Below are 23,163 nucleotides of genomic sequence, written 5' to 3'. Positions count from 1 at the left end.
AACGGGCAATCGGGGCGCTTACTTAGCGGAAAATATTTGTTTTGAGCGACAAAGGTTACGCTTGCTCAATGTGTCCATGTACAGTACAGTACACGCCTGAGAAAAATGCGTAGCGCAAGAATGTCAACCCTCAGGTTTGTCCGGTTCGTCCTGGGATGGTGCTCATGCTTTGCCCTGATTTCGTTGCCGCAGAAGCAAGTTAGCATGTACTCAAGTACTACTGAAGTGGCCACAATCCAATCGGCATCGTTTGAATAATCCACTAAACCGCAACAACGACATGAAAACAAAAAACAAAAAAACAAAAGAAAACAGTTACTTTTAACTCAGAATTCCGACTTTTAACTCAAAATTCTGACTATTAATTCCGATTTTTAACTCTGAATTCCGATTTTTAACTCTGAATTCTGATTTTTAACTCTGAATTCCGATTTTTAACTCTGACTTTCGACTTTTAACTCAGAATTCCGACTTTTAACTCAGAATTCCGACTTTTAACTCAAAATTCTGACTATTAACTCTGAATTCCGATTTTTAACTCTCAATTCCGATTTTTAACCCTGAATTCCGATTTTTAACTCTAACTTTCGACTTTTAACTCAGAATTCCGACTTTTAACTCAAAATTCTGACTTTTAACTCTGATTTCCAATTTTTAACTCTCAATTCCGATTTTTAACCCTGAATTCCGATTTTTAACTCTGAATTCCGATTTTTAACTCAGAATTCTGACTTTTAACTCGGAATTCCAATTTTTGACTCTGAATTCTGATTTTTAACACTGAATTCCGACTTTTAACTCTGAATTCTGATTTTTAACTCTGAATTCTGATTTTTAACTCTGAATTCCGACTTTTGACTCTAAAATTCGATATTTTACTCCCAATTCTGATTTTTAACTCTGACTTCCGACTTTTAACTCTGAAATTATTATTATTATTATTATGATTATTATTATTATTATTATTACTATTATTATGATGATGATGATGATGATGATGATTATTATTATTATTATTAGGGTGATTATTATGTTTATGATGATGATGATTATTATGATTATGATTATGATTATGATTATTATGATGATGATTATTATTATTATTATTATTATGATGATGATGATGATTATCATTATTATGATGATGATTATTATCATGATTAAGATGATGATTATTACGATTATTATGATGATTATGATTGTTGTTGTTATTATTGTTATAAATGCTCGATGTAACCATTGTTAACAATGTTGCAAACTAACTACTTGTTGCTTCTCTGCGCAGCATGGGAGTGCCATTAAAACCCTCCACCTGGAGTACACCGATGGAGGCATCCTGGATATGGATGACCTACTGACGGATCTCGTGGATGATCGGGACAAGGTAAGACAAGTAAAGCAGCTTTCTTGTTCTGAAGTCAGAACAAAGAAGCCATTTTGTCACTCAAGTCTGCTTGATTTTGAGATCTTAGCCTGCCAAGACTAGTATCAATGGGGTAGTATAACCTGAAACCATCTGACAGTCTCTGCCTTCATTTCATCTGTGTAAGCTCTCAGTCGTACAGGATTGGTCCATCGATGAGAAGGTTTCTTTAGCTGTCATGTGTACTTCTTTGAAGGTGTCAGACGCTTCTTATCCAAGAAGCTTCGTCAGCAAACTAAAATCTTACTGGTAGTTTCGGCCCTATATATATATATATATATATCCCTAGTATCCAGTGCCGGACTCTGCTATGATTTGTCCCTGCTCTCAGGTTGTGGGGAGCAGAGGACTACTCCCTGCGGCTCCACTGATTGCTTCTATTGTCCTGACTGACGACTGGCCTGATTGCCCTTTTATGCTGATGAGGTGATACCAGAGCAAATAGGGCAATCATTTTGCGTTTTAAGACTCGCCTCTGAATATTCAGGAAGTCTTGTTTTCGAGTTTGATGACGATGCCCTCCGTGACGTCACGGAGGGAAAGCCCCTGACAGAGAAAGCGACACACAATGCATTTTGGGTACTTTGTTTGGTGTGAAAACACCATGTTGATGGCGAAATTAAAAGGAAAACTACATCAATAACGCAATGGTGAATCGTTGTGTGTGGCAGCCAATTGCGTTAACACACATAAAGAATGTGTACGTTTACACAAATTCCCAGTTGACAAATCAGCACATTTCCAACAGAGCTTGTGCGCCATCTTGTGCATTTTCTGGGCGCTACATTGGAGTCCAGACAGCTCAAATTGATACGGAAGGACTTCTTTAATGGATTGCAAACGTGTATGCTTTCCTCTTCAGAACTATTTGAATCATATTCATAACTGGATGAGTAACAAGAAAGCATCTTCTCCCAATCTGAACTCTCTGAAGCCGTTGTTTTGATTCTGGAGCTTGGCAGTGTGTGACCAATAGTGATGTCACGAACAAGGGGGCGGGACCTTCTGAAATTCGCCATCTCCGAGGTCATTTTGAAGTAATTTTGGGACACTTTAAGTCATTTTTATTGTTGTTTTGCATTTGACTAAAAAATATCAGCCTCTCTGTTTTGGGTATTTTAGGTGCTATAAAACGTTTTTCTGATGACAGTTAAGACACAAAAAAATGGTGTCTGTTGTCCGTTAAGTTCGTAAGCCGAGGTATCACTGTCATATGGCCGTCATGTTTATAACGCGCAGGTTTTAATGAATCCGTTCCGCAAGCTGTGTCGCCCGATGTCACACGTCAGTACGTTTTTGCTAACTAGTCACACAGCTGCCTTCCCCTCGATGTGATTCTTTTGGGCAATTACAGACGACTGCTGAGGAACTTGCCCTATTTACCTTGTTCAGCTTCCACCTGATTGTGGAAACAATATTCCTCACTTTCATCTCGGCTCTAATTTTATTCTCTGGCTTTTGTTACTGATGAAAAGATGGCGAGGCAGCGATCCTCGCCATGTGCCAATCATCTGACTTTTCTCATCTCCAGGCTCACCAGACACTTTTAGCTGGCTCTGATTAATGAGCTGCGCCTGGTTCTTTTGATTAGCTTGGCTTTCTTTTGTTTGTCGGGTTTTTATTACCTTGCCATAGTAGACAGATTCTGTTTTTTGTGTTTTTTTTTGTTTCATTATTGTGGCCAACAGTATCGTGCCATCAATCAAGCCTCGGTGGACGCATTGTGAAGGCTCGGCCCAGCACAGCATGAGCCCTGTGTTAGCCTTAGATGCTAATGAGGTACAATGGCTGGTTGTTTGCGCATGAATGCATGCATCTGCGAACACTCACTGCCAATCATTAGCGAATGAGGTTTAATAAATGATCACGTGACCACAATGACTCACTCACACCTGCTTTTTTGTTCATATCTATATTCACGACTGTAAAGGCGCCCAGTTTACAGAATATATCTGTCAGGGATGTTTGATCGGATACTGTGGACAAAGACTCGAACCCAGAAAGATTGTCTTTACTGCCAGCAGGAGACGTAGCCATTCATGACGGACGCCTGAATTCTGCAGCCCATTGCCAAGCTATTGATTGAGAGCAAATTAAAGTGATACATTAGTAAAACATAGTTTTCTTGATTAGAATACCACACCTCTTGAGTTCTAAGCACAAACAGCTGTACGCAATAAAAAATTGTCTTTTCCATGAACTGATACATTTGTAACCTGGTTAATGAGCTCTTCCTGTGAAGGAGTTTCAAGTCTTAAATTGCTTCGGTGATGAAGGAGTTTCCCAAGTCCTAAATTCTGTGCAAGGCCAGATCTCCGAGATGAAGATTACAGTTTAACTTGCTGTGTCTGTTGACCTCAGATTGACCCCAGGTTGTCTGTGCTTCAATTGTGTATTCGAGTCACACATGTTGACTAAGCATATAACAGCATGAAACTCTTAAATATGATAACTTCTAATTCTTATTCAATATCGCATGTTTACATGAATTCGTTTAATGCTTCTTATTTATCTCCTACATTAGTTTACATGAGACATTTTTATTAAAGTATAATATAGTTTCCTCTGTATTAATTAACTCATTCACTGCCAACGAATGTATCCGGGAATTCGAAATACAGTGATACCTTGGCTAGCAAACTTAATTGGCTCCCAGACAGTGTGTGAGGCAAAAAGTGTGTATCCCCAAAATTAATTTCCCATAGGAAACCATTAAAATGAGAATAATCCGTTCCCAGGTCCCCTTTAAACATAATTTTCTACTTACTTCTTAAAAGAAACAGTTTCTTTCAAGCACAAAACATTGTCTCTTCCATGAACTGATACATTTGTAACCTGGTTAATGAGCTCTTCCTGTGAAGGAGTTTCAAATCGTAAATTGTTTCGGTGATTAAGGAGTTTCCCGAGTCCTAAATTCTGTGCAAGGCCAGATCTCCTCGATGAAGATGACAATTTAACTTGCTGTGTCTGTTGACCTCAGATTGACCCCAGGTTGTCTGTGCTTCAATTGTGTATTCGAGTCACACATGTTGACTAAGCATATAACAGCATGAAACTCTTAAATATGATAACTTCTAATTCTTATTCAATATCGCATGTTTACATGAATTCGTTTAATGCTTCTTATTTATCTCCTGCATTAGTTTACATGAGACATTTTTATTAAAGTATAATATAGTTTCCTCTGTATTAATTAACTCATTCACTGCCAACGAATGTATCCGGGAATTCGAAATACAGTGATACCTTGGCTAGCAAACTTAATTGGCTCCCAGACAGTGTGTGAGGCAAAAAGTGTGTATCCCCAAAATTAATTTCCCATAGGAAACCATTAAAATGAGAATAATCCGTTCCCAGGTCCCCTTTAAACATAATTTTCTACTTACTTCTTAAAAGAAACAGTTTCTTTCAAGCACAAAACATTGTCTCTTCCATGAACTGATACATTTGTAACCTGGTTAATGAGCTCTTCCTGTGAAGGAGTTTCAAGTTGTAAATTGCTTCGGTGATTAAGGAGTTTCCCAAGTCCTAAATTCTATCCAAGGCCAGATCTCCTCGATGAAGATTACAGTTTAACTTGCTGTGTCTGTTGACCTCAGATTGACCCCAGGTTGTCTGTGCTTCAATTGTGTATTCGAGTCACACATGTTGACTAAGCATATAACAGCATGAAACTTTGAAATGTCATAACTTCTTATTCTGTCTCATCTCTATCATCAATTCATTAGGCTAATCATCTTCAAGATGAGTGTTGAGTGGAATGAAAATAGAATAATAATATAATGAGATGCGCTCATGCATTGGTGATGTTCTCACACTCGGGACGCAGATGTGCTAACTGTGCAGTCTCACCCAGGAATCCGTGAAATATTGTGCCTAAATGAGCTGCATTCAGGATTACACACATTCATCATGTGACTCACAGCTGATTGGAGTTATTAGCACCACAGAGTTCCTGGAAACAGACCAAGTGATGTCAGTGAGCCCACTCACAAAGCTAATTTCTTTCCTTCAAAGACCGAGTGCCTTTGAAAAAAGAGAGCCCCTGACCTTGCACTCTTAGTGGACCCTCATAATCGTGATGCCGTACTGACACCGGAGGAACTGAGACAGTAGGGTGCGCCGAGGGACAAGGTCTGACGTTGCGTTGAGACCTCACTCTGTTTCTGTTATTCACAACACACTGATGCGGCAAGAACACGAACTCTTTTGCTTTGTTGAGCCGACAAATCACATCGGAAGGGCTCTATCAATCAAAGTCGTGAGCTAGCGCGGTAGCCCGTGTCAACCGTGCTCAAATTCAGAGGCAAAGCCTGCTTGGAATGAAAAGCTAAGCAGCACATGAGACGAAAAGGTTTCTTCGGCCGTCATCTATACTTCTTCTTTGAAGGTGTCGGACGGTTTGCTACTCGTCCGAAAAGCTTCGTCAGCGAACTAAAATTGTGCTGGTAGCTCTCTATATGTATATATATCCCTAATGGACAAAGGTGGCGGTGCCAGACCTCTGCTCATATAGGTCCCTGTTCTCAGGTTGGGGACTACTCAGTGGACTACTCCCTGAAACTGGCTGATGACTTCTTTTGTCTGTCTGATTATGTTCTATGACTGGCTCTGATTGCCCCATTCGCCCTGGTATTGGTACAAGGGATCATTCCTCAAGATGGTGAAAGAAGAAGGTTACGTTCCTCATCAAGTGTTTAATGCTGATGAAACCGGCCACTCCATTCCATCAAGCCATCGACGACTATCACAATTATCCATTCATTCATTCATCCATTCATCATACCATCATTTCTGTAATTATAATACCACAGCACATTTATTATACATAAAATAAGATATATTTTGTGTAGTTTTAAGGCTTAGAAAATTAGTAGAAAAGTAGAAAATTATGTTTTATGGGGACCTGGGAACGGATTATTCTCATTTTAATGGTTCCCTATGGGAAATTAATTTTTGGGAGACACGCTTTTCGCCTTACACACTCTGTCTGGGAATCAATTAAGTTCGTAAGCCAAAGTATCACTGTACCTCAGATTGAGGCCCATTAGCATTAACCCTGCGATGTTGATAGTCTTTTTTTTTAGCATTTTTGAGTCCTTCTCATCGATGGACCACTACTGTACGACTGAGAGCTAATACATATGTAGCACGCAAGCAGAGTTCAATTGGATTTTTCTGTGCTGACTCAACTGAATTACAAAGAGTTAGAAGACGTTAAATTTTCGTAAACTTAGGTGAAGGAAAACAACACTGCGATGATTTGCTTTCATGACCAGCCAGACTACAAATTAACATGCCAAGATGCCAGGATGACAAGATGTTGAACATCTTCACACATCAAGATGTATGCTTCGCGATTAGCATATTAGCATGCAAAGAGTGTATAGAATAGATGATGATTAGGCTGACATATGCCTGACGTTTTCTAATTAGCACACTTGAGCCTCACGCCGATTTCACTGAGCCGCTATTCACACGTCAATCAAACGCAACTCACCGTGACGATTTTGGAGGGGCAAGTGGAGGGGGGGTGGACGAGCCCGACGTGCCACGGAGCATCAAAGGCTTAAAGGACAACCGACGTCTCCGGACAAGTTGTGTCCATAATTTGTAAAATGGCTTCTACTGCGCGTATTTTACAAACATTCCACCGCTTATAGCTATATTTTATGTTTTAAGACTCGCGCTGAATATTCCGGAAGTCTTGTTTTTGAGTTGGTGACGAGTCCGTACGTGACGTCACTAAAGGAACCCCTCTGACCAAAAAAAAAGATACATTGTAGCAGTCCTTCCATCACGTCAATGTATTTTGCTGTACTTGTTTGGTCTGAAGACCTCATGTTGCACCTAAAAGCCGCCAGAAGAGGGCGTCCAAGCTCCATATAAGGAATTTATCAGCCTGTGGTAACGGAGGTGGCCACAGGAGGTCGCCATTTTGTGCCTCTTTTCTGGTGATCCATTTCTCCCCAATGTTTGATTGATGAATTGATGAGGAACTAGGTAAAATTATTGCAAAGAAAGCACCTATAAGGGATCATTCCATCAAGCCATCAATGACCATCACAAATGCAAATAAAACTACTTTATTATACAGTACAGTTTATTTCTTTAATTATAATGCCATAGCACATTTATTATACATAGAATAAGGTATATTTTGTGTAGTTTTAAGGTTTATTTAGTCGAAAATTATGTTTTATGGGGACCTGGGAATGGTTTATTCTCATTTTAATGGTTTCCTATGGGAAATTAATTTTTGAGATACACACTTTTCGCCTTACACACACTTTCTGGGAACTAAATAAGTTCGTAAGCCAAGGTAGGTATCACTGTATAAATCTTTTCCCCTCCACACTGAAATGAATTTTGGCACGTGTGACCTCTTCATGTGTTCCACCGTGCGCGTCCTCATTTTAACGTTTTAACCGGATTAGCTCACCTGAGAATTGTGTTTTACACTCTCCCTGATTGTCATGTAGATGCTACAAAAATATTTTGGGACGGGGAGGGTGTTTGACCGGGGGGGGGGGTTGTTTTATTTAAGTGTGTGTGTGTGTGTGTGTGTGTGTGTGTGTGTGTGTGTGTGTGTGTGTGTGTGTGTGTGTGTGTGTGTGTGTGTGTGTGTGTGTGTGTGTGAGAGAGAAATGATTGCGTTACTGTTTGCTGTCAGTAGCAAGCATCCACCTTCTGAATTATGCATCGTTCCTTCAAAGCAAGAATGAAGGCCGCGGAAGGGGACATTTGTGAGATGGATGACAACAGCACAAAAGCAAAGTCTCTCAATAGACTCACTACATCACACACTCTTGAGTCGTACACACACACACGTCGCAGACTCGAAGAAAAATGAGCTGATTAGTACCAGGCAATGAGAAAAGGAAGTGAGTTCATTTTTTAGGTTGTCTGTGCGGAGCGTGTGCGTAGCTGATATTGACTTTTGGTCACATGTACAATTGTTTGGCTAAAGGAAGGTGGCACTGTTCATTCGTTTTGCATTGCAATGTCTTTCCGTCTACCTATTGTTTTTTTGTATATTATTATTATTATTATTTTTATTGTCATTACTATTATTTACTATTGTTATCATTATTACTATTATTATTATCATCATCATTACTATTCTCATATTCTTTATAATTATCATATTCTTTATAATTATTATATTTATATTAATCATTGCTCACCTGTACAAAAAACGTCTCATCCCGTGACTGTAAAGTGTCCTTGAGACTTTTGAAAGGCGCTTAGAAATTAAATGTATTATTATTATTACTTTTTTATTTGATTTATTATGATGATGATGATTATTATTATACTAAATAATATTAATATTGTATCATACATTGTATTATTTTTCTATTATAATTATTATATTATTTATTATTATTGTTATTTGTTATGTATTATTATTGTGATATTCAATATAATTATTTTTAATTATATTGTTAATTATATTTCATCAATTATATTGTTAATAATTGTTAATTTAATTTTTGTTTATTATATTCATTATTAGTATGGTATTTTATTATTATTATTATTATTATATTGTTAATTATATTTCATCAATTATATTGTTAATAATTGTTAATTTAATTTTTGTTTATTATATTCATTATGAGTATGGTATTTTATTATTATTATTATTATTAATAATAATAATAATAATAATATTTATTATGAAAGCGTAAAGCCACATTTACTTACTGTAGTCTTTTTCCACAACTCTGAAGGAAGTTGAATAAATAAAGACATCAAAAAACACTTATTATTATATTATTATATTACACTTATTACTATTATGATATTCATGAAAATTACCATATTTTTATATATTATTATTATTATGGTATTCTTTTAGTCTTTTATTTATTATTATTATTATTATTATTATTATTATTTTATTATTATTATTTATTATTATTATTATTATTATTATTATTATTATTATTATTATTATTTTACTAAATATATCAATATTGTATCATACATCATTATACTGTTTTTGTATTATAATCATTATGTTATTAATAATTATTATTATTTATTAAATGTTGTTATTTATTCTTATTATGTGTGTTTTTTATTATTATATTCATTATTATGTTTTTATTTATTTATTATTATTAGTATGGTATTATTTTATTTATTATTATTATTATTGTTATTGTTATTGTTATTGTTATTGTTATTGTTATTAACTGAGCCGGATCTCTGAAGTGAGCCGGAAATGGGAGCCAACTTTTTTGTCCTCTATTCCCCATCCCCGGTCTTCGGTTAAAGCCGCGCGTGATTGGTCGATATCCGTGGTAGAGGAGGGAAGGGAGTATTACAGCAGTGGGAGGAGGTGGGACGTTTGGGTAGACAGGTGGACAAACGTTATTACATTATTCTGTTCTTATTATTCAATTATTATATTTTTTACTAGTTGGTATGATAGCATTATTAATATGAAAAGCAAATTAGTGACAGCTTAGCATCAGACCAGAGTAACCAGAGGGAAAGTGAAAGTTAGTGGATACGCTCTGTGCACATATAAATCATGCCATATAAATAAAAATATTTGATATAGTGTATTTTTTTACATGAGTAATTCGTTTTTCCACATAATTTTACATGATTTTTGCTAGATAGTTAATTTTATCAACAAAAAAACAAACAAACAAACTGAGGAGCCATTTGGGAGCCATAAGAGCCGGATCTTTTTAGTGAGCCGAGCCAAAAGAACCGGCTCTCTGAAAAGAGCCGGAATTCCCATCGGTGTGTTGATTCACACGTACAGCGCTCAGCCGCCGGGGCCTCATTTTTGATTGATGCAGTCAGCCAGCTCAGAGGGAAAGAGACGGTTGGCCTCTGGGGACGAAGGCAGATAAGAAGCGAAAGAGGAAAGCCGATAAGGGGAGAAAGAAAGAGCCGCAAATGCATTCATCAAGCGCCACAATCAGATTGTTTGGCTGCTGTCAAGTCTTTCTTTTGCCTCTTGCTCTCCTCAGCAACTACCAGTCCCCTCCATTCCTCTCTCCACTGCACACTCGCGCACACCCGCACATGCACTCGGAGGATTTGTCATAGATGTTTGTTTGGACACTGAACAAAGGCTGGAACACATGGACGATTGTCTTTGACTTTCTGTTGGGGACGCGGACTTTCATGACCGACGCAGAACTTCTGCAGCCCTTTGCTGCCCTCTGCCAAACTATTTATTGAGAGTACAGCGATACCTCAGCTTACGAACTTAAGCGGTTCCCAGAAAGTGTGTGTAAGGCGAAAAGTTAGTCGTCCAAACATTTATTTCCCATAAGAAACCATTAAAATGAGAATAATCCGTTCCCAGGTCCCCATAAAACATAATTTTCTACTAAATAAGCCTTCAAGGACAACCGACACCATTTTATTTTTGTTTCCTAACTGACAGACAGACACCGTGGACAGAGACTCAGAACCAGAAAGATTGTAACCGACATCAGAAAAACGTTTTATAGCATCGAAAATACCCAAAACACGCAGGATGATATTTTTAGTCAAATGCAAAACACCAATAAAAAAAAATGACTTAAAGTGTCCCAAAACTGCCACAAAATGAGCTCGGATCTAGGCAGACTCAGAAAGTCCCGCCCCCTTGTTAGCGACGTCACTATTGGTCACACACTGCCTTGCTCCAGAATCAAAACAATGGCTTCAGAGAGTTCAGATTCGGAGAAGATGCTTTCTTGTGACTCATCCAGTTATGAATATGATTCAAATAGTTCTGAAGAGGAAAGCATACATGTTTGTCTTCCCTTGGTGTCCGCTAACTTTTTTTGTCATGAATTTCCTACACTGCTTATACTGCTAGCATTGACACTCAAATGGCCATTTTGTCTTTTGCAGCTGGTGGCCATGTTTGAAGTGCAGCGTGGGAGGCAAGACAGCCCCAGGGAGAGTATCTCCAATGGCGATTCCAGTAACGCACCCAGTCCAGAGCCCCTGAGCTACTATTCGCACACTCGGGTTGAGGAGCCGAACAGAGGAGAGATCGAAGTCAACGAGGACGTCCTCAAAGCCAGTGAGTCATGTCGCGTGTGATTCAAATTCATACAAATCTGTTGAATTTCATGTGGTGATTCATGGTGCATAGCTAAACTTGCACGCTATGCATTCATAACACAATTCAGGAATTGAAAACATGACGTGGAGCGTCATTCCCGAATTTCTTCGGATTTTGGTTTTTCTTGCAAAGGGGGGGCAGATAAAGCGCTGGTCAGACCTCTGACGATGTGTTTTCCCTTCTTTTTTTCTGATGAATGAAGCGTGTCCAAGGTTTCTTACGCTGAAAAGTACTACTACTTTACTACCTTTTCTCTGAGTGCATACATGGCATACGTGGTTTGTTATCAAGTGGAGTACTTTTGCTCTTATGGGACCGAAAAAGACCCCACAACAGGCTCGAGTTCAGCCGAAGAGAACACAAAAGAAAGTTACGGTCGAGCAGAAGAAGGAGATTATCGAGAAACGCGAACGAGGTGTGCGTTTGTGTGACTTAGCGTCCCAGTATCAGTATGCTACGTCGACCATTGCTATGTGTGGCTAAGGGTATTTCTGTGTAGTCTAAGCAACGGTCTCAGGCAATAGAAGAGTTTGAACAAATTCTGTTGATTTGGATTAACGAAAAGCAGCGAGCAGGGTCCAGTGTGAGTGAGGGTATTATTGCCGAGAAAGCACCTTCCAAACAGTAACTCCCTCCCTTTCCTCCTCCCACTCCATGCCATCAACTACCATCACAAAGGTAAATAAAACAATTTTATTAAGTAAAATTTATTTCTTTAATTACAATCCAATAGCACATTTATTATACATAAAATAAGGTATATTTTGTGTCGTTTTAAGGCTTATTTAGTTGAAAATTATGTTTTATGGGGACCTGGGAACAGATTATTCTCATTTTATTGGTTTCCTATGGGATATAAAGGTTTGGAAGATGAAGTTCTCACCTTACACACACTTTCTGGGAACCAATTAAGTTCGTACACTGAGTTATCAATGTATGTTTAAGGCTTATATTAGTAACCTGTATTGTTTTGTACTGAAAAATAAACATTTCATAAAATATACTGTACTCTCTATAAAGATATGAACATGTACAAATGGAGAGAATACTACATATGTTACTACAAAAATGGTCATATGTACTGTTGTTCGTAACTCGAATGTTCTTAAGTAGGGGTGTGTCTGTACCTTTATTGTTGCACTTACCCCCATTAGATTTTTCACAGTAATCTGGTTATAGTGTGCATGTTATTGCGCTTAGTGGCACCAGAAGGAACAAGGAGTAATTCTGTAATCAGTTCGGGGTGTCAAAGTCTGTGTTTGTGTGTGCGTGTGTGTGTGTTTTGTTTGAACAGGATGATTGGACTTCACACTGGCCCAGTGGGATGATTAGACCCGCATTGATCCGATGCGACACACACAGACACACACTCTAGGAAAAGAGTCCTTATCGCATCATCCCATGAACAGCCTGAACCAGGTCGCTCATTCGATTGCCAGTGAAACAGACCACTTGGCAGTACACACACACACACACACACACACACACACACACACACACACACACACACACACACACACACACACACACACACACACACACACACACACACACACACACTTGTCATTACACAGTCTGCTAGCAAGTGGAGTACTTTTGCTGTTATGGGACCGAAAAAGACCCCATAACAGGCTCGTGACAGTGACGTGCTCGTAAGCATTCAGACAGAAATGTCCTTGTTCTAACCGCCGCCCCCGCAATGAACCGACCGGCACTGTCGTGTGACTGAACTTTTTCAGAACCAACAACAAGAGGAAATCCTTCCAGTAAGCCATACAGGCTGTACAGACAGCCCATTTGTTGGAACTAGTTTATGTACACATCCTAAAAACATCCAATGTTATTTCTTTTTTACTTGTTTTTATCAGTTAGTCTATATATATATGTATGTAGTTTAGTTATTTGTATATGTTATGCACGCTGATATTTTTAGTCAAATGCAAAACACCAATAAACCTACTTCAAAATGACCCCGGAAATTGCGAGTTTCAGAAGGTCGGTTGTCCTTGAAGCAGCCCCTTTTGCAATATATGCCACTAACATTGTGTGTTCGCTGTGTCCACGATTGTGATAAGTCACAGGTAGAAGTGTCCCCATTTATTTTGATTTGGAAGAAAAGTGTTGAGAAAAAAAACGAAATTTCCCTTCTTTGTCGCAGGCACGCCTCTTTTGGTGAGGAGCAGCAGTGACTCGGTCATAGCGCCACATGTTGAGATGACCACGACATCAATGCATCATGACCGAACCAATGACGTCTCCAAAATGGTGAGGGTTGGGTCACGATCGCATTCTGTTTGCTCCTTTTCAATGTCACTGATTTTTTTTTTTAAGGATATGTTTTCCGTCATTAAATAAAATGCGTTGGCCAGATAAAAGAAAGTACAGTAAAGTCTCGTTATATCGATATTCAAGGGAGTCCGAAAAAATATCGATATAACCGGGACTATCGATATATCCGACCCTGTTTGCATGTAATTTTCTCCGTGCGTGCATAGAAATAGTATCGATATAACCGGGACTATCGATATATCCGATATCGATATAACGAGACTTTACTGTACCATATTTTCTGCAGTATAAGTGTCCTTGAGTTTTGAAAGGTGCTTGTAAATGTATTATTTTTTATTTTTTATTTTTTATTTTTTATTTTTTTTTTTTTTTTTATATATTTTATTTTATTTTTTATTTTTTTTTTATTTTTATTATTGTTATTTTTTTTATTATTATTTTTATGTTCTTATTTTTTATTGTATTATTGTATTATTTAATTATTTAAGTATTTAATTATTTAATTAATTATTTAATTATCTATAGACTCTCTTCCCTCATCAGAAAGAAATAGTTAATCCCTAAATTATATGGGAGTTATGTGATCTTAAAAACCGGCTCCGAATAGCACTCAATGAGTGCGTTAACATCCTTCGACGTCATGTCGGAGAACCCTTCAGTTTGAAGACTCGGTGCTAGCTACGCAGTTTAGAAAGGGTTACCTGTTAGTCATTTACAGTCATTTCACTGACATCTGACACTTTGTACAAGTAGAAGTATGTGCAAGTCCAAATCAAGTGATCACCTTCGCTGTCCGTATAGATCAGTGGTTCTTAATCATTTTGGAGGCACCGAACCCCACCAGTTTCATAGGCTCATTCATCGAACCCTTCTTTCAATGACTGTGCCCACTAACTGTAGACGAGACTGAGGGATGGACCCACCAAACCCCGGAGACCGACTCACCAAACCCCTAGGGTTCGATAGAACCCAGTTGAAGAACCACTGATCAAGGGTTTTTCTTCTGTTGTAACATGAAAGATTGAATCCTAAATCTGTAGCGCTATTGGCCCACCTTCAGTGTTGTAAACAAATGAATGCAGAGACTGTCAGATGGTTTCAAGTTTTACTGCCACAGTGATAAATAATCCTGGCAGGCTAAAATATCAAAGTCTGTGGCAGAAGATCCACTGAACCCCTGAGACCGACTCACCAAAAACCCTAGGGCAGTGGTCCTTGATCTTGTTGGAGGCACCAAACCCCACCAGTTTCATATGCTCATTCACCGAACCCTTCTTCCAATGACGGTGCCTACTAACTGCAGTCTAGACTGAGGGGTGGACCTCTGTAGCGGAGGATCCACGGAACCCCTGAGACCGATTCACCGAACCCCTAGGGTTCGATCGAACCCAGGTTAAGAACCACTAAGTCATCGCTTCCAGAATCTAGAAGCATTAGATGTTCGGTACTCGACAGGACATCTTGCGTTATAGGTCACGGAAAGATGCTCAGCAACAATAGCGCCTCAACCTCCTGCAACACCCCCCCCTCCAAGTCCTTATTGCCACTCCATTGTGAGATAATCTCTCACTGCACACATAAGTAGGTCACTGTTTGTCGAGGTCACAAATGCATCCATGTTTCTGTGTGTTTTTTGTCTCTATTTTCAAGAGGGTAATACGTTTTTTGGGATCATAGTAATAGAGCTCAGAATTACTGTGACAGTGTCGTTAGAAGAGTTGGTTCTGTGGTTTTATGTCAGGGGATGGTTGGAGTGTAGAAAGGTTTGTTTTGGTTGAGGGGGGGGGGTGCGGAGTCAGCCAGTTAGTGGGAGGGAACACTTTTAGCCATTAGCCCTAGTGACAAAATGAACGTGATGAAGCAGAAGGACCTAATTATGACCCGGTTGTCTTAAGATAGATTTCCCGAATTTGTCTCAGAGGCTTGTAGCTAGCTACCCTTAACTTTTTTTTTTTTTGACCGTCTCACTCTATGTCCATTCGCTTGAGGGTTGTTGACGACAAGTCTTTACTGACACAGGATTGTGATGCTGTGTAGGGGGTGGGACCGCTAGATAGACGTTAACACGAAGGTAGAGAGGGAATAGAAGCATCACCCGGCGAAGCACTAGCGTCCGGAGGCTACGCAATTTGCGAAGGTGATTGATGATGACAGTGCTGGCTAACTGCACTAATTGAGCGTCGTTTGCTTTCTAGAGTATCTTCCGCTTCCTGTAAGAAGTTCGTCGTAATCTCATTGGACTGTGTTTATGTGGCTCGTTATGCTTTATTTGCCTGGCACAAAATGAATTTGTCCTTTTATCTTGACAGGAAATCGACCATGCGCTGAAGGGAGGTCCGAAAAATCTCACCAAGATGAACCAGATTACGTTTCGGTAAGCTTGTGTGGAGGTCATATGCATTGTTATGATGTAAGCTATCATAAATATTACACCTAGATAGCATAGCTGTCAACCTTAGCTAATAGCTGCCCTTATAAATGATTGCAATTCCTGTATAAAAGTTTTAGTATGCCAAAAATTATTTGAAATAATAATAATAAAATGCAGACATCATACCGCGCATGCACACGTTTAGCTTTTGTCAATGCGACTCTACGCAGCATAAAAAAAATAATATAATATAAAATAGATATATACAGTGATATCTTGACTTACGAACTTAATTGGTTCCCAGACAGTGTGTAAGGTGAAAAGTGTGTATCCCAAAAAATAATTTCCCATAGGAAACCATTAAAATGAGAATAATCCGTTCGCAGGTCCAAACATAATTTTCTACTTTCTAATTTAAAACTGCACAATATATACCTGATTTTATGTATAATAAATGTACTGTGGTATTATAATTAAAGACATAAACTGTACTGTATAAAAGTCATTTTATTTACCTTTGTGTTGGTCGTTGAGGGTTTGATGGAATGGAGTGGCCGGTTTCATCAGCATTAAACACTTGATGAGGAACGTAGCCATCTTCTTTCACCATCTTGAGGAATGATCCCTTGTATGTGCTTTCTCTGCCATAATTTTACCTTGTTCCTCATCAATTGTGTTCTATTTAGCTGGGTTGATAGCTTTTTGCATCAAGTGTTGAAACTCTTTCACTGTCGTCTGCCTGTCTCTTGAATGTTTCAACCACCTCCCCTCACTGCTGCGTTCTTGACCAATCACATGGCTTTAATCAAAGACTGGGGGCGGGGAATAGAGGACAAAAACAGTCGGCTGCCATTTTGCTGTTAGAAGAACGGGCTTGTTCGTGAACGACACATCACTCATTGAGGTAGCTCCGTGTACGAAAAAACTTCGTATGTCAAGGTAAAGTTCGTATGCCAAGGTAAAATTTTCATATATTTAACGTTCGTAAACCGAAAAGGTCGTAAAGCAAGGGGTTCATAAACCGAGGTTTCACTGTATATACAATTGAGGATTACTTTTGCTGGTTTGCTGTGACAATAGTAGCAATTGGCATTTTTCTTGGCTACCAGCAGTTGAGACAAACTGGATATTGGCCAAAATGCTCTTTGGAAGATTGGTTCAACATTTTTTTGTCCCCGTATAAAAGTTGTACCACGCCGTATTTTATTTTAAATGATAAAGCAATGTATAAAATACAGGGAAAGCATATACATTTACAGGTATGAAATAGCAAACACCGATTAACTCATTCACTGCCCGACGTGTGTCCACTCCAGTGCCAGGGTTTTTGTCATTGTCACTTGAATTCCAGGACCCACGGAATATTCCGTTTTAGGAATACATACACATTCAATCCAGCGTAAGAAACCTTAGACTATCGTCTTTTATCAGAAAAAAAAGAGTTAATTCCTAAATTTTATGGGTCTGGTGTTATATGAGCTTGAAATGAGGGTGCCTTCGTCCACAGTCTCCGATCGAACATCTCTGATAATTCGTCACTATGCATTTTATTGACAGCGCCATCACAAGGACGGTCAACTTACTGGGGGATCGCGGGCCCTTGGGTATCGAAGTCATGCCCTACTGCTCCTCTCTCAGTGGAAGGTGAGGACTTGCAAACACACACAAACACACACACACTGACACACATTTGCACACACGTTGAAATTGTGTAACGCAAGGGAAAAGCAATGAAAGATAATTTAGAACTACAGTAAAGTCTCGTTATATCGATATTCAAGGGAGTCCGAAAAAATATCGATATAACCGGGACTATCGATATATCCGACCCTGTTTGCATGTAATTTTCTCCATGTGTGCATAGAAATAGTATCGATATAACCGGGACTATCGATATATCTGATATCGATATAACGAGACTTTACTGTATTTCCTAAAAATTCATGGACAAAATATAATTCACATTAGTCTGTGATTCAGGTATTTTTAGGCCAGCGGAGAAGGCCTTAAAACCCGTGACGGCCCACCACTGGTGTTCACCTCTGCCGAGATGATTTTTCTCCTCTCTGTGTTTTATAGGATGTTGGGCCTCCACATTAAAAACATTGAGGAGACCAGTCGTACCAAGATGGAGAATATTTTTCAAGAGGATGAGTGCATCGTGCAAATTAATGGGATTAGCCTCCAGGACAAGTCCTTCGCAGAGTGAGTATGATTGGAAATGATCAAAATGCCAGTATAATGTATGTAAACACACACTCAAAATTTTAACCCCCCCATAGGGTTAACCTGATGGCAGGAATGATCCCATAGTTCTTCCGTCTATTCATCGTGTTTTTTTAACTTCGCAAATTGTATACCGAGTGAAAACGTACGCCATTGGCGAAAAGCAACTCGCATACGGTGGTGCAGAAAAGGTCCAATGTGACGGGATGTGTGCCTCGGACAGAGCACCGAAGATATAGAAAGTCCAGGGTTATACAGAGTACAAATACAAGTTGACAGCATCCCGTTTTAACATTAGAAGCGGGGAAGCAGGGCCCCGCCCCCAGCTATCAATCCGAACGTGACAATATCGAAGTAGGACAAAATGAGGATACAAAATAACTGTTTCTTAACAAACGCATACGCAATCGTGTGTTGGGTGACTTCTCCGTTAGCAGGGAGAGCGATTTTTGGACAGCTCGCATGCGTGGGAAGCCGTGCGTATTTGGGTCAGCAGAAAGCGTGTGCGCCGACACAGTAATAAAGATCGATAATACGAAATATAAAATGATTAAAATGACACTAAAAGTTATAAGATTTAAATGAACTGTTAACATTTTAGGATATCATAGTATTCAATAGAAAATGTTGGTTCAAAACAACAGATTGACATCGTATACTATCCTGTCGTATAAACCTTGTGTCAGCCATTTTGAATGCATTTCGATTTACGACCGTTTGACTTACGACCGTTTTGTCGGAACGGAACCCGGTCGTAAGTCGGACGTTACCTGTATAAGACGCAACAGTACAGGCTGAGGTTATGCACTACTTCTTTTTCGGGGGTTCGGTGGCTTGCAAACAGTAGATGCCAGACCTGTTGTGGCTCAATATGACTTCATATATAAGGCGCACCAGAGTATAAGGCGCACGGTGATCTTTCGAAGAAAATCAAGGTTTTTGCGTGTGCCTTATACACCGGAAAATACGGTAATTACATGAAAGGTTAGATGGATAGATTTCTCAACCCCATTTTCTGTTCTTTTAGTTCACAGGAAGCGTTCCGCCAGGCCTTGTCCTCCCCTTCGATGCAACTGGAAGTGGTCCCCGTCGCCAACAAACCACGTTATGAGAAAGGCCTGATCGGTCACCTCTTCAGTGGAGACGGCAAAGACCTGAAACCCAAAAGTCCAACGATGTCTCGTGACAAAATTGATCTCCGACCTCCGGCCAAGCAAGATCACAAAGCCAAAGAAAGCTTGAAGCATCACAATCCAAGAACCAGAACCACAGAACCAGCTTCGCCGAACCCAGTGGCAACCCCTGTCAACCTAGTTTCAGCAGATTCGCAGTATCACACAGAATTAATGTCTCCTACAGCTCAAGTACCACCGAATATGAGCTCTTCCCCCTCAAGGAATCGCAGGCTCAGCCCTCCGGCCAATCGGAGCGCCGGCGTTGCAGGCCCAGCCGGCCTTCCGAACAAGAAAAGTGGCAAGAGGATCAAAATTGACCTGACGAAAGGTACGTTCACCTGTTTTGTTCTTAGACTTCAAACCAGTGTGGGGCAAAGCTAGCCACCATATTGAAAATATGACGTTGAGTGCCATTCCCGATTTTGATCGGTATATAAACTGTGTATACTGTATATATGTCGGTATGTAGACTGTGTATACGCTATATATATCTGTATATAGACTGTGTATACTGTATATATGTCGGTATGTAGACTGTGTATACTGTATATATATTTGTATATAGACTGTGTATACTCTATATATATCTGTATATAGACTGTGTATACTGTATATATGTCGGTATATAAACTGCGTATATACTGTGTATCCATATGTATATGTATGTGTGTGTGTGTGTGTGTGTATTTTCTGGAATTTTCAACAAAGTCCACTTTTATCTTTGGTTTTCAATCTTTCGCCTGACTCGAGCGATGAATATTTTGCGTTTTGAATGTTTACTCGCTCAACCACAGCCTTTTTTTTTTATCCCCTTTATGATTGACAGGCGGCGGGGTTTAGACGCGCTAATGTAGGGCAGGCGGAGGCTTAGAGCGCAAAGCAGATAGCATCGTGCGCCGCCGCACCGGCTTTGCTCTCTCGACACAAAACCAACACGCAGACAGCAAGCGCGCTGATAGCTTTGCGCTAGCAGCGTGATGGGGAAAAAAAGGAGCATGGCGCAATAGGGTTAATGGCTCGTGCCTGTGTGTGGCCTCAGAGGCCCACGTTTTCTCGTATACGTCGGGAAGGAGAGAGACGCTGGCTCTCAGTCTATCTAAGTGGCTAGCTATCTATCTGTTGGCTATCTATTAGCTATCTATTAGCTGGCTAGCTAGCTTTCTATCTATTTACTTCCGGGTTGTGTGAACGCTGGCTTACTGTATTAGCTAACTAACTATCTAGCTAGCTTGCTATTAGCTATCTAGCTATGTAAGTGGCTAGCTTTCTAGCTATCTATCGGTTGGCTATCTATTAGCTATCTATCGGCTGGCTTCTATCTATTTACTTCCGGGTTGAGTGAACGCTCGCGCGTGTCGCTGCCGCTGCTCACCCACAGAAAAACGTATCCTGTGACTGTAAAGTAACCTTGAGAGTTTTGAAAGGTGCTTAGAAATGAAATGTATTATGATACACATCCGGAAGTCGCACAACTGGAGAAAAGCAATGAATGGAAGCTGGAAGACACTCACATTAGCGTGTGATTTAGATATTTTTAGGCCTGCGGAGAAGGCCTTGCAGGCCCTGACGGCCCACCACTGGGCATGCCTCCTCGTACGCTGATGTGTCCTCCAATTTGCTGGTGACCACTCCAGGGAGATCAGCGCCTCTCTCCTGAATGTAGCTTGCAGTTATCTGCAACACCAATGACGATATGCCACATCCAAAATGGCTGACTGATATCCACTTTATGACTGTGACTTTTCACAAAATATTCTTCTAAATTTATCGTTCGACTCATTTTTACACGTTATTTTCCCTCCTGCAGGTGCAGAAGGTCTGGGCTTCACCGTGGTCACTCGAGACTCAACCTCTAGTGGACCAGGACCAATTCTGGTGAAGAATATATTGCAGCGCGGTGCAGCTATCAAAGATGGCCGCCTGCAGCCCGGTGACCGCATTCTTGAGGTATGACAATGGATGGAGACAGAAATTCATTACAGTCACAGAATAAGTTTTTTTTCTGTGGGTGAGCAGCGGCAGCCACACGCGCCAGCGTTCGCTCAACCCAGAAGTAACTTAAATAGATAGCAAGCTAGCTATCTAGCAAATAGATTGCTAATAGCTAGCAAATAGATAGCTAATAGCTAGCAAATAGATAGCTAATAGCTAGCGAATAGATGGCTACTAGCTAGCGAATAGATTGCTAGTAGCTAGCAAATTGATAGCAACGGTCTCCGGCAATAGAAGAGGTTGAAAAAAATACACAATGCACAAAATATAACTATCTATTCGCTAGCTATTAGCCAGCGAGTAGCTAGGTATTTGCTGGCGAATAGATAGCAAATAGCTAGCCATTCGGCAGCTAGTAGCTAGTGAATAGATAGTTAATAGCTAGCTAGCAAATAGCCAATCATTAGCCAGCGAATAGATAGCCAATAGCTAGCGGTTAGAGACACAAACTTTATTTTGGGTACTTTGTTTGGTCTGATGGCGAAATTAGAAGGAAAACACATAAGTAGCGCGATGGTGAATCGTTGTGTGTTGCACCAAAACTACTATTTGATACTAGTTGACACAAATTCCCAGCAGACAAATAAGCCCATTTCCAACTGAGCTTGGGCGCCATCTTGTGCATTTTCTGGGACGCTACATCGCCAAGTAGTTTTGGGACACTTGAACTCATTTTTATTGCTGTTTTGCATTTGACTAAAAATACCAGCCTGCGTGTTTTGGGTATTTTCGCTGCTATCAAACGTTTTTCCGATGTCAGTTCGGAAACAAAAAAATGGTGTCGGTTGTCCTTTAAACGTAGCTGTTCTGTAAACTAAACTCTGCCGGTGGATTTTTCGTCTTTACCAACACGGTGTCAAATGTGCGTAGGTTAACGGAATGGATATGACCGGCCGCAGCCAAGAGGAACTTGTGGCCATGTTGCGCAGTACCAAACAGGGAGAAAGCGTTAGCGTGACGGTAGCCCGGCAGGAGGACGTCTTCCTGCCACGGGAACTGGTAAGCAAAGTCTCCCCTGGTGGTTTTTTGTTTTTGTCCCCGATGTCTCCTCCCATCACAGGCCTCTTTTTTTTTTGTCATATTTACTCCAATTTTATTATTTTTTTGTGACCATTTCCTGCACATTGTGTCATTTTACCCCTTCCCTTCTCAAAGGATCAAACGCCATTGATGTCAATAGAGTTTTTTTTTGTAAAAACACGCCACATGGACGGACGGACGGACGGGACATGCGAGACATATGCAGAACACGCTCCGGTTTTCCTGTCCCGCTATGCTTTTGTTGACTCAGCCATGTTTGAGGAAGTCACACACGAGCCACAACAGTCGCACAGGAAGTGTGTGAGCACAACGGGCGATGACAGAACCGTTACCTGGTCAGGACTGACGGGTTCAAAGGGCAACGTTTGTGGGCGACAACAAAGAACAGAACAAACGTTAGCTATGGATTACCGGTTTTGCTACTTTTGTTTTCTCTTTGTTGTCCTTCACATACTTTTCGAAACACTTTGTTCCGAATCTCATCTGGAAGTACAGTGATACCTTGGCTTACGAACTTAATTGATTCCCAGACAGTGTAAGGCGAAAAGTGTGTATC

The 23,163-nt window shown here is 40.0% G+C and overlaps 1 protein-coding gene across 3 annotated transcripts in view; it reads left to right on the top strand.

Moving 5' to 3' along the window:
• pard3ba (par-3 family cell polarity regulator beta a) overlaps nt 1–23,163 on the top strand; it is a 90,761-nt gene that overhangs the window by 2,614 nt on the left and 64,984 nt on the right. For 2 of the 3 annotated variants that reach the window (XM_088989077.1, XM_088989002.1), the window contains exons 2-10: nt 1,286–1,384; nt 11,297–11,471; nt 13,672–13,778; nt 16,112–16,176; nt 17,731–17,817; nt 18,253–18,378; nt 19,427–19,902; nt 21,382–21,521; nt 22,437–22,565. In XM_088989077.1, coding sequence (XP_088845203.1) covers nt 1,286–1,384; nt 11,297–11,471; nt 13,672–13,778; nt 16,112–16,176; nt 17,731–17,817; nt 18,253–18,378; nt 19,427–19,902; nt 21,382–21,521; nt 22,437–22,565 — 1,404 coding nt within the window. Of the gene's footprint in view, nt 1–1,285; nt 1,385–11,296; nt 11,472–13,671; nt 13,779–15,878; nt 16,015–16,111; nt 16,177–17,730; nt 17,818–18,252; nt 18,379–19,426; nt 19,903–21,381; nt 21,522–22,436; nt 22,566–23,163 lie in introns of those variants that run through there. The other variant, XM_088989154.1, reaches the window with a different exon arrangement.

The sequence above is a fragment of the Hippocampus bargibanti genome, linkage group LG01, assembly GCF_051943395.1.
Source record: "Hippocampus bargibanti isolate YZ-2025 linkage group LG01, ASM5194339v1, whole genome shotgun sequence".
Lineage (NCBI taxonomy): Eukaryota > Metazoa > Chordata > Actinopteri > Syngnathiformes > Syngnathidae > Hippocampus > Hippocampus bargibanti.
The sequence above is the reverse complement of the archived record's forward strand: the minus strand, read 5'-3'. Positions and strand labels throughout refer to the sequence as shown.